We start from the raw sequence: 12743 nt of genomic DNA, 5'->3' as shown, positions 1-12743 counted from the left end.
AAGTGGGGAATGAACCCTCAACCCAGGCATGGGCCCTGACCAGGAATCGAACCTACAACCCTTTGGTCTATGGGACAATGCTCCAAGCAACTGAGCCACCCTGGCCAGGATCTTTTTCTTTATTTGTCTTTTAGTGGTTATTCACCTGCTCTTCCCCTTGGAATTATTGTTTGGATTTCCCACTCCCACCACCCGCCCTATAACCCCTCTAATACTCTTAGAGATAATTAATAGTGAAGGCATAAAAACACCCTTAGAGTTGTGGAGTCCCCAGCATTTCCCTCATATGCACGCCAATGGAGCCCAGGGCTGGTAGAGGCGGAGCGTAGGGCAAGTGGGAAGTTCTCACCAGGGAAGTGAGCAGAGTCAAAACTCATATGCTAAATCAGAGCTGGAGCTAGTAACTCGGCACCTGGGAAACGAGAACAGGTGCAAGAAGGTCTAGAGCAGCTCTATTTAATAGAAATACATGTGACCCCTATATGTGCTTTTAAATTTTGTAGTAACCATATTAAAAAGCAAAAAAAGCACACACACGAAATTAATGTTAGTAATATATTTTATTTAGCCCAATATACATAAACTATTATTCAACATGTCATTAATATTCAACATTATTAATGAGCTACTTAACATTCTTGCACCAAGTTGGAAACCTAGTTTGTATTTTACACTTACAGCCCATCTCAGTTTGGACTGGTCACATTTCAGATGCTCAGCAGCCACGTGTGTCTCGTGGCTGTTGTGTTGGGCAGTACAGGCCACAGAAATGGTTGTCAACATGTTGGACCAAAGTCCTACTTTTTGTACCAGATGACCCTCATCTGTAACCAATAGACTTCCGAGTGTATAGTGGCTCAAACGAACGCAGTAGAAATTTAGTTCTGACTCTTGGAACAGTCTAGCACGTATGTTTCTGGTCAGCAGATGACTTTTCTTCACGTGAAGGCTCGCAATGCAGGCTCCCTTTAGTTTGTGGCTGTTACTACTATTATCCATTCAATGACCTTCTTTTCATCTGCATCCAGAAAGCAGACAGGGAGAGTGAGCGTACATACGTGAGCATCTCCACGCCTCTGCTCAGCAACAGCACACACCTTGTTCCATTGACTTGGACCTGGCTCAGGTATTTGGATGCATTAACAGCAGAGGAAGCTGGGAGATGCAGTGAGCTGCGGGTCCACAGAGTGTGAACAGCCACCCCCCTACTTACTCATATACTTAAAATTTTTTTTTAAAGAAATGTAAAGGAGAACTGCCGTGTAGAGGAGAAATAAAAGGAAAGTAAGCATAGTAAAATAGCATGTATTTAAATATATATTTCTAGCTGTGCTAGTGAAAAATCATGCGACAGGACAGTCGGGTGCTTGCCCCTGTATGTGAGTCGCCGCGAATGTGACGGGGCAAATGCTGGGGCTGGTAGGGGTGACCAGTCACCCTGCGCGGCCTGACCGTAGAGATTTTCCCAGAAGAGTAAACAATTATTGATCAAGTTCTGAACAAGATAAAGTACTATCTTCCCTCAGTTTATAGGGCAGTTGCATTCCTGGAAAATTAGTACATATTAAAACTGTTTAAGAATATTTTATGATCTGTGACAACATAGGTGGACCTTGGGAGCATTATGCTAATAAGTCAGGACGAGAAAGACAAATGCCTTACAGTCTCTTGTATATGTGAAATCTACAGAAATGAACTCAGAAAAACAGAGAACAGGTGGGTTGCCAGAGGTGGGGGTGGACGGTGAGGGAAATGCGTGAAGGTTGTTAAAAGATACAAACTTCCTGTTATAAGTAACTTCTGGAGATGTGATGTACACAATGGTGACTATAGTTAACAATACTGTATTTAGTATTTGGAAATTGCTAAGAAGGGAGACCTTAAAGTTCTCAGCACGAGAAAAAGAAGTTGTGACTGTGTGAGAGAATGGGTGTTAACTGAACTTACTGCGGTGATCATTTTGTAGTATATACATCCATCAAATTAAGTTCTGCACTGAAAATGCAGTTTTATATATCAATTACATCTCGATAAAATTGGGAAAATATAAAAAACTTTGTGATTGTATGTAAAACCGAGCTGGAGTCTAGGTTCAGATCACTATAAATGGATTTTTCACTATCTTGAATTTCTAGTAAGACATTAAAAAATCACACGGGGTGTGGGACAATTGTTTATCATGTAGGGCAGATTATTTATCCTAGGCCCTGAGATTTCCAAAGTGCCTCGCAGGGGGTGGGGCTGCCGTCTTCCAGTTAGAGTCGGCTCTGTGGGAGAAGAGAAGTGGAAAATAGAACCTAGAAGGCAGGTAGCTGTAACTGCCTCGCTCTTCTGTGGTTGATCTTCACCATCTTCCTACGGGATTTCCCAGCATTCCAAATTCTCCTCTATGTGATGAAGTCTTCATGCCATTTAACGAGCAGGTAAAAATTATGCTAGGAGAAGTGAAGTTTATTTTATTTAAGTAGCCATTTTACTCAGCTACCAGTAGTTTGGTTTCCTTTATCTTCCTTGAATGGGACTACTTTGGAACTCTCTTCCCTTTGCACTTCTACATTTCTTCACAAGGTGGCGCTGCATGCCGTGTTTTGGCGGTCAACAGCAGTGTGGAGGCCCAGCTTTGCTTCTTCAGTGCTTCTACCTCCTAAGACTAATAATAACAGATGTCCTCAGTTAACCTGGGGAGAGGGGGCGGGTGCTCTCTGCTCTCTGGTGTTCAGTGTTGGTGTTAACCAAGATGCTAGAAAACTCCACCTACCTTTCTCCATTTAGGTGTGAAGAGCTTTAATTTATAATTAATGATAAAAGGTGAAATCATTAAATGATGTAATCATATTATCTTAAGGAATATTTTAGGGTGTTTTGGTTCCCTGAAATGTTTTAGCCATTCTCTTGGCAGATACTGGTTATACAATTAGTACAGTGTTATAATGCATCTAAATTTAGCCTTACTAAAGATGCAAATTCTCTTAATTTAGGTTTCTCTGAAACTTCTTACGGTTGTGAAACCGAAAAGAGGCAGGATATGAGGTAAAAGCTGCTAATAGTATCCTGCTCTAAATTGTTTTCAGTCAACGTAAACAGGTAACTCGATCTCTTGTCAGAGCTCGGTATCTTTGTTTAAACTTTAAAATAAGCACACAGGATTAATAGAGAGGGACTTCCTGGAGAAGTATGACTGGTCGTCCAGACAAACCCCGGAGGGTTTCATTCCTGAGCAGTTGGTCTCAGAGAGCCTAAGCCTCACACTAATAATACTCGCGAGAGACTTAGGTAGAAAAACCACAATGCTGACTTTCTCTTTATGTGATACAAATAGTCACGTTTGTGCAAGAGCACCTTCTCTCCCTTGAAACAAAGTTACACGGAAAGTTAAGAGTTCCAGCAGGTTTAGCAGGCGTGGACTCGGAGCAGCAGAACGGGTGGATGTAGTGGTTGGTGCCATTGTGGAGACTGCTGAGCCTCTTGTTCTGTACTTTCTTCCTGGACTTCCCTACCCATGTTACTCACACAATGCTCACTAACCACACCCTGCACTGATACCTCCTCTGCTAGACACGTGAAATGCGTGTCATCCTTTGTAGTTAGTCATAGGCTTCACTTGGGAGCCGCAATTCCTCCTCATGCAGCCCCCTCCCCCAGGAACCTGGGGGGCACTCACAGGGCTTCAGCTCGCTGCGCTTTGGCTGGGGCACAGGCCCATGTAAATTTAGTGCCAGTTACCCGCGCCTTAGAGTCTCTGTATGTATATTTTTATGTATATTTTTTTATACCCCTCTTGGCCAAAAGCAAAACCAAACACTTCAAACAACTTAATGAGTCTTCAAGTCCTAACAACTTAGTAACTGTTTGAAAAAGTAAATATACATAAATGGAAACAAAAAGCAATTCTTAAAATTTCATTCTTAGATAACTATAGTTGTCTCAAACCTTGGAGTCAGACTGATTTCAGAGCTAACTCTCTTCACCACCATTTTAGCCTTTTAATTTAGTGACTACAGAAATGAAGAGAAATATTATGTATTTGTGTTGGAATTCTTTACTGTTCCACCTATGCTGAAATAACTTTTAAAATGTTACCTTTTATACAGTAACTGTCTTCAAAGGATTCAAAAATCAAATTCTCACAACACCACTGAGCAAGCATGAAGGTGAAGAGATTTGTTCAAACCTTCCCACGTTCTACTCTGAAATGAAATAGCTAGAAAAGGGGGAGGCCGATACACATCTCCTGACTTGATACTAGTCAGAGGCCTTTACCTGCACAGGCGTGACGTCCAAACAGTGTGCTAACACCCTGACCACCCCTCTTTGTTGCAGGAGGCCGAGGGAAGGACGGCGCCCCTATCATCACTTTTCCAGAGTTTGTGGGGTTCAGACACATCCCGGATGAGGACTTTCTGAATGTCGTGACCTACCTGACCAGCATCCCCAGGTGAGCTGAACACAGTGTTCTACTACCTTCTTAGTCCCTGGCTTTGTACCATGTTTCCCACGTGGCAGATCGGGGTTGAAATGGAATCTTCCATGAGCACAGCCCACGCCGGCATGTAACTTGGCCAGTTTCATCAGCCACAGACCAGGGATGTGCAATGAGACTAGAAAGTAAGGATGAACGAGCATCGGTTCTGTTCATACTGTGCACATAGGAGGCACATACTACACGTTGCTGAGTGAACGACATATTGATGGAACCGCTGAAGCTGTCTGTTGCTCTAGGTTAAGTGGATTCTGGCTTCTTGGGGCCTGTCACTGGGGACACATGGCCATTGCCCAAGGAACTCCAGTCATGTTAGGAGTTATCTCATTTATCTCGCCTAAATAAGGAATTTCGGGGCAGACTTTATAATGGTCATTGTCAGGTGGAGAAACTGAGGCACGCAGCAAGGACACTGAAGGGCCAGGAATAAAAACCAAGTTAAAGTGGAGACCATGGCAGTGATGTTTTGGAGCTACTTCCACCCTCTGCAGCCCATGTCTCACATCTTCATGCCAACTGAGTTGATACCCAGGTCTCCAAGGGATGGAGTGTGGGACAGAGTTCACGTCGGTACAAGCACCTTACAGACAGAGACGGGGCTGTGAGTGGGGTCCAGACCCACTGCTCAGATAGTGCTGTGTCCTTCTGCAGCAGGGCAGACCAGCCCCGCCCTCCACGGGTTTGTGTTGCTCATGATACCATCTCTTACTTAACTGCTGTGTGGTTAGGAATTTACACAACAGCTGTGTGTGTGTGCACTGTTATTGTGCTTGCTTTTCATCTGCCACCTACGATTTAGAGGTAAACGCCAGCTTTGTGACTGAAAGGCCACCTGGAGTCTGCCCCACCTGTGGAGATTTGGAAGTTGCTTAGTTTGCTTTAACCAAAGCCACGCCATGGACATAAAGAACAAACTGACAGTGACCAGAGGGGAGGGAGGAGGGATAACGGGGACAGAAGGGGAAGGGGCAAGTCAAGGAACATGAATAGAGGACTCATCCTCACAGACAGTGGGGGGGTGACTGTGGGAGTAAGGGGGGAGCAACAGGAAAAAGGGCAGGACAACTGTAACTGAACAACAATAAAAAAAAGCTTTTTGGTTTTGTTTTTTTACCCTTCTTACTTTCTGAGAGAAGGTTATGGGTATATGTTTAGTGCCCTTTGCACGGTTCAGTACTTGATTTCTATTTCACCATTTTCCTCCCGCCCGTTCTCCCGTCCCTGTCCCCGTGTGGGCTGTGCATTGTTCAACCACAGGAGGATTTGAGCCCAAAGCTTACCCCTTATAAACTCCATAGTAGATGCAAATGATTTCTGCCTCTTCTGTTAGACTGGGCTTCCCTTTTTCTTTTCTTTTTTTCTAAAATTGTAGCTCTAGCACAGTGCCCAGCACATAGTTGGTTCTCAAGAAGTACTGTTGGTAGAGTATCTGGTTCTGATATAATTCATTTAAATCTAAAGGTGTTTTTATAGGGTGAGAAGGGGGACACTGACAGAGGAGAGGAGACCCCATTTCTCACTCCTGCATTGACCTCCTGGGGTATAGGGAGTTGAACCTGGCCTCCCTCTTTGGCTCAGTTGCATCCCAAACAATCACCCATCAGTTTAGCGCCTTCTCCTTCTGCGGGGAGCGGCAAGGACGACAGTGAGCAGGGAGGTGGGCAACAGGTGGGTGTGCCCCCCGCCCCATTATATTTGTTTTAATCTCACTGTGTAATTTCACTGAATCCCTAATTACAGTCATGTGCAGTCAATGAAACAGGTGACTTTCACCTTGTACTTGCAGCCTGTTTCTGAGTCACACTGAGGACCGTACGCTGAATGTCATCTGAACCAGAACAGAGAGAAGCATGGAGGGGTGGAAACCCTTAGCTCACAAATGTGGAAGATAAGACAAAACGAGGGGCGACTGACTCTTGGGGCCTCATTTCCTTTTTCTGCTCTGTTCCTTGCAGAATTGCTGGTAAACTTGGGAGTGTTTTCTTTTCCTCAAATGCTGTTTTTCCTTTGAGAAAGAGTTATTGCCCTTTCTCCTTCTTCGCACTGGCTCACACCCTCTCGCAGACCCGCCCTTTGGTTTCAGCATGAAAGGGGAATTTGACCTGATTGTCCAGTTTCTATTTCAGGTTCCTATTTATCAAAATTGGCATCTTCCTAAATGTTACAGTGGTTGCCAGGCACCAGAGCCCTTCTCAGATTGCAAAACGTCTATGGGCAGTCAGCAGAGGGCTCGCGACCTGGAGCCAGGAAGGACTGACGCGGTGGCAGAGGAGAATGACAGAAACCAGGGACAGGGCGCAGTAGTCACACGTTACTCAGACCTGCTGCCTTCCTCTTCCCTGCCGTGTTCGATTCTGCCTCTATCTTTAACATCTTCTTCCTTGTGCTCTCGGTTTTCCTAATTTTTGTCATTTTTTGAGTTAAAAATTATATTTATTTTCATTTTTTATTTTATTGATATAAATGTTTAAGGTTGTGATTTTTTTCTAATCTCTGATTTAAGTGTATTTTATGAATTCTGATATGTAGTGTTTTTGGGAAATTCTGTAACTTCATTTTATATTTCTTTTTACTGAAAAGTTCTTTAATAGAAGGTTTTTTTGATTTTCGGGTGTTTTCCTTGTGGCCTTGTAGCAGGATGAGTTTCTGTGGATGCTCCACGTGTACTTGACAGGAAGATGGGTCCTCTGTTATGAGGGTGTAGCTTTCAACACATGTAACCTTGTAGGTGTGTTGTCTGCTCTGTCTTATCCTAAAGGGCGTGTATTTAAATCTCCTATGTAAAGTATGTTTCTGTCTTCTTTAGTTTCTGCCTTAAAAAGTCGGTTATTATGTTATTTGGAGCGTAGATATTTAAAACCACCATATCTTCATTGTGGATTGTGACTTTTAGCATTAAAAAGTGTTCCTTCTTGTGTTTAATGCTTTATGACTTGAACTCTACTGGGCTGATACCTGCCCGAACCCCCTTGCTATTTTTTCCATTCGCTTAGTATACTTTTGCAATTTCTTTTAGTATTTCTGAATCACCTTGTTCTACATTTTTCTCTTATATACAGTATATAGTTGGTTCTTACTTTGCGAGTCAAATTGAAAGCCTTTTTCTTATATTAGGTGAGTTAAGCTCCTTTGTATTTATTGATACGATTGATATATTTGGTCACAATTTTGTCATTATTTTGTTGTGACAGTTAGATGTATTATATTTACTGTCTTTCTCTCCATGATAGGTTTTCTTTTCCCTTTTTTATTTTTGACTTCTTTTGGTATTTAGGAAGATTTGTGATTTTGTCCTGTATTTATACCTTTTTAAATATCATTAGCCCCTGTTTTTAAATACAATCTTTTACTATCTGGTTTGTCAGTTTTCAACACTATCTTTTGATTCCCACCTACTGCCTCTACAACAGTCAGTGACTTTATCATTTTCTCTTCTTTCTTTTCTTTTTCCATCTTTTAACTTGCATCGTTTCTCTATGTTATTCTTCCATCATATTTAGTATTAGACCCGCCATGAAATATATTCAATTAATCTCTTTGCTGAGTTTCTCTAGGTTATCTTTTGATTGGATCTTTGCTAGATTATTCAAAAAGGGCTCACAGGTACAGAACGTCCTGAATTTTTACATGTTCACAACTGTTTTTATGTTGTCTTAATACTTGAAAGCCAGCTTGTCAAGGTATAAAATTCTGGGTTCACACTTTTTGGTCATGAATTATTATAGAATGCTGTTCAGTTCTTACCATGATTTTTATGTTGCTTTTGAGAAATAGGAGGCCTGTTTGTTTCTTTTGTCCTAGTAAATTATTTTATCTTTTTGCTTGAAGGTGCTTAGAATTTTTACTTTATTCTTAAAACCTAACAGTTTTGCTAAGATATGTCTTAAGAGTTGATTTTTCAGATCAACTTTCCAACGTGACTCCTAGGCCCCTTCAGATATAACTAGATTCAAGTCTCTTCTGTGTGTGTTTGGAAACTTTCTTGGATTATACTTGTAAGCATTATTTCTGTCCCTTTATTTTGATTTGAGTCATTACGGACTTCAGATATAAGTATGTTGGTTCCTCTTTGTCTGGCTACATTTTCAGCCATTTTCTTTCTGAACATTTTTTACTGTTTTCTTCTCCCCCCCATTTTAACTTACTTATTTGTTTTCTTTATGTTATTCATTGTCCCTTATTAAATTTTTATTCAAATATGTTCCCCCTGTGTACCTTTAATTTAGACTGCATTTCTTACAATTATTTTTCTTTTATTTTTCTGACTTTAATAAATCCATTTTATTTCCTCTTTTCTTTACATATTAAAAAGTCCATTTCTGTTCTTGGTCTTTGAGTCTCTTAAAATTTTCTCTCATATCCCCAAATGGGCTTGTTTTTCATTGTTTAGAGAGCTATGTTATAGTGGGTTTTTTTCCTTAATGACTAATTTTTGGAGGAATTTACAGTATTTAAAATATTTTTATAAAATGGGCTTTTTAACGGTAGTTTTAAGTTCACAGCAACATTGAGTGGAGAGTTCAGAAATTTCCCATCTACTCGCTTCCCCGCACCAAATCTCCCCCGCCATTAACATCCCATACCCAAGTGGTACATTTGTTACAATTGACGCACCCCCATTGACACACCACTGTCACCCAAAGTCCATAGTTTATATCAGGGTTCACTCTCGGTGTTGTACATACTATGGGTGTAGTTTAGGCAAATGTGTAATGACACGCATTTACCGTTATAGTATCGTACAGAGTAGTTTCACGGCCCTAAACATTCTCTGTGATCTGCCTGTTCACCCCCCTCCCCCAACGCCCGGCGCTTGGCAACCACTACTCCTTCACTGTCTTCATAGGTGTGCTGTTTCCAGGATGCCGTAGAGTTGGAATCATACAATATGTAGCCTTTTAAGGTTGACTTCTTGTTTGTGCATGCAGACCCAGGGAAAGTCCTGAGACCGGAAACTCTACTTCACAGATGGAGGGCAGGGAAAGACTGAAGAAGAAGACGGCTATTTCAGTCTGGGAATTAACAGGGTATTAAGGAAACTTATATACGAGGTGCGTCTCGAATAGTGACAAGACAAAGTGGTTATCCTCCATGCTCTTTGGCAGGTGCTGAGGAATGTTACAGAGCAAGGCAGGATGGATGGGGTACTGGTACGTGACCCACCCCAGATAAGGGGAAATGTCTTACATGCTTGTCTGTGGCGGGGCTACGGCCTGTTCTTGGAACCAGCATGCCGTGGAGCACGTGGAGAGGTCGATCGGTAGTCTCTGTGGGACGTCCGGGACACAATCTCTGTTCCAGATTTACAGGAAGCAATCTCTGGTCCGGCCCGGATCCAGCACATGGGGCTGACATCTGTCGCGTCATGAAACAGTCTCTCTTCCTCACTTCTTTCTTTTAGTAATACTCATTTCAGTTTCCTTACGTCTTCTCATGGCTTGTAGCTCATTTTGTGTTAGTACTGAGTGATATTTGGTCTGGATGTACCAAAGTGTATCCATTCACCTGTCGAAGGACATTTTGCTTCCGAGTTTTGGTAGTTATGAATAAAGCTGCTGTAAACATCCATGTGTGAGTTTCTGTGTGGGCGTGCATTTTCAATTCATTTAAGTAAATACCAAGGAGCACACGCGCCGGATCACATGGGACAAGTATGGTTAGTTCTGTAAGAAACCGCGCCATGGTCTCCCAAAGTGACTGTCCCAATTGGCACTCCCACCAGCAGTGAATGGCAGTTTCTGTTGCTCCCCGTCCCTGCCAGAGTTTGGTGTTGACAGTCTTTTGAATTTTGGCCATTTAAGGGGTAGGTTGTGGTGTCTCATTGTTTTAATTTGCAATTCCTTGATGACATGTCATTAAACATCTTTTAATATGCTTATTTGTCATCTGTATATCTTCTCTGGTGAGGTGTTTGTTTTGGTTTTCTGCCCATTTTTAAATTGGGTTGTTTGTTGTTTTCTTAGTGTTGAGTTTTAAGAGTTCTCTGTATACTTTAATAGTTTTTGTAAAAATCAGATATGTCTTTTGCAAATTTTTCCCCCACTTTATGGATTGTGTTCTCATTCTCTGGCTAAAAAGTTTTTGTTTTAATTTTATTTTTTGCCCTCTTTATAGTAACACGCTACAGATTAGTATTGCCTACATTTCTTCATTTAGTGGACAGGAGTGGTGGTTGGAGGCAGTTTCCAACCTTCTTAGTTCAGTAATACCCTCTTTTGTTAGTATAGCTAAATGCAATGTCTTTTATTAATGACCTAAACACTTTTGGGGGGAATTTAAGGGAAGGAGTTTTTATCCTTGATTGTGTTTGTTTTGTTTTGGAGAATTTATCCCTTTCATCTCTTTGCCTTTTTCATACCACCTCTCCTCTCATCTCCTTTTCTCTTCCAGAAGCTTTACCTGTTCAACACTGCCTCTTTGAGTCCTTTTCTAGTGAGTGCCCTGACTCGTACCAGGGCTACTTTCTAGTGTCTTTGCATTTAGGGTGGAATTTTTTTTGGGGGGCAGTGGCTTTATCTTAATCCCCTCTTCTCTTGACACTCCCTATGTATTAGTCAAGCTTCTTCAGAGAAATAGAACCAGTGGGAGATGGATGATAATTTTACGATCAGTTTATCTTGACTGGGCTAAGGGAGGCCTGGATAGCTGGTAAAATGTTATTTCTGGGTGTGTCTGTGAGGGTGTTTCTGGAAGAGATTAACATTTAAACATATGAGCTGAGGAAAGCAGATTGCCTTCTCCAACGTGGGTGGGTATCACCTAGTCTCTCAAGTGCCAGAACAGACCAAAAAAGTGTGAAGAGTGAATTCTTTCTCTGCTTAAGCCGAGACATCTTCGGCATTGTTTCCTCATGTGCTTGATTTAATCTCATGTCTTGTTCACGATGGCCCCTAAGCATGCAAAATCCCCTGCTGTTGTTCGCAAGAGGCCACCCTGATTGACTGATGTGGAAATAAAATGATCGAGAACAAGAAAGGTGGAAAATCAGCGATGGTTGCTGCTCATCGGCCAACCACGTCCTATCCCCATAGCTATGATCTTGAAGAACAAGAACAAAGTGATGGGAGATCTTAAAGGGTCTGCTTCTTTGTGGGGAGTGAGACTAACAAATTAGAAAAGCGACTACGTCAAACATAGAGAAACTCCTAATGACCAGACACAGAGCACATCCCTCTTAGCACCACGCCAATCGAAGCCAAAGTGGAAAGTTCATTTGTGACGTTGAGACAAAAAGCTAAACCTGACTACAATGTTCAGTTTACTGCAGTGCTGGATGGTTTAAATGATTCGAGAATTGTTGTTCGTTACATAATGTGAAAGTGAGTGGTGAGTCTGGGAGTGCTGATCTGAAGGCAGCTGAAGCATTTTTGGAAACTCTAGATAAATGGATTGTGGAGGATAATTACTTGCCAGAGCAAATTTTCCATATGTACAAATGTTTTCAGTTCTGGAAATGGATGCCTAAAAGGGCTTTCATCCGTCAGGAGGCCAAGTCAATGCCAGGTTTCAAGGACAGGGTAACAGTCTTGCTTGGGGGCAGTGTTGCAGGCTGCAGAATGAACCCCGCTGTGACCTGGCACAGTGAGAGCCCCGGGGCCTGCACACATATTAGTTAGTGCGCACTTGCAGTGCACTACAACAGCAGTAAGAAGTCGTGGGCAACACCCCACTGACATCAAGGCGTAAATCACCCAGGTAGAAAATCAATAAGGAAACAGTGTCCTTAAATGACACATTAGACCAGATGGACGTAAGTCATATTTTTAGGACAAATCACCCAAAAGCAGCCGAATATGCATTTTTCTTAAGTGCACATGGAACATTTTCCAGGCTAGATCACATGTTAGGCCACAAAACAAGTCTCAGTAAATTTCAGGAGACTGAAAGCATATCAAGAATCTTTTCCAATGAGAATGGTATAAAACTAAAAATTAGTTACAAGAAGAAAACCGGAAAACACACAAACACATGGAGGCTAAATTACATCTTACTAAACATGAATGGGTCAACAATGACATCACAGAAAAAAGCAAAAGATACCTTGAGACAAATGAAAATGAAAACATGACAACCCCAAATCTATGGGACACAGTTAAAGCAATTCTAAGAGGGAAATTTATAGCAATAAAAGCCTACCTCAAGAAACAAGAACCATCTCAAATCAACAATCTAATTGTACATCTGTAGGAACCAGAAAAGAAGGTAAACAAAGCCCAAAGTTAGTAGAGGGAAGAAAATAATGAAGAAATAAATGAAATAGAGT

At 41.7% G+C, this 12743-nt stretch overlaps 1 protein-coding gene across 3 annotated transcripts in view; it reads left to right on the top strand.

Moving 5' to 3' along the window:
* MCF2L2 (MCF.2 cell line derived transforming sequence-like 2) overlaps positions 1–12743 on the top strand; it is a 213783-nt gene that overhangs the window by 32400 nt on the left and 168640 nt on the right. For all 3 annotated transcript variants that reach the window (XM_053918126.2, XM_053918124.2, XM_053918125.2), the window contains exon 3: positions 4321–4435. In XM_053918126.2, coding sequence (XP_053774101.1) covers positions 4321–4435 — 115 coding nt within the window. The remainder of the gene's footprint in view (positions 1–4320; positions 4436–12743) is intronic.

Source organism: Desmodus rotundus, chromosome 2 (genome assembly GCF_022682495.2).
Source record: "Desmodus rotundus isolate HL8 chromosome 2, HLdesRot8A.1, whole genome shotgun sequence".
NCBI lineage: Eukaryota > Metazoa > Chordata > Mammalia > Chiroptera > Phyllostomidae > Desmodus > Desmodus rotundus.
Note: the sequence above shows the minus strand (reverse complement) of the source record. Positions and strands in the feature narration are given on the sequence as shown.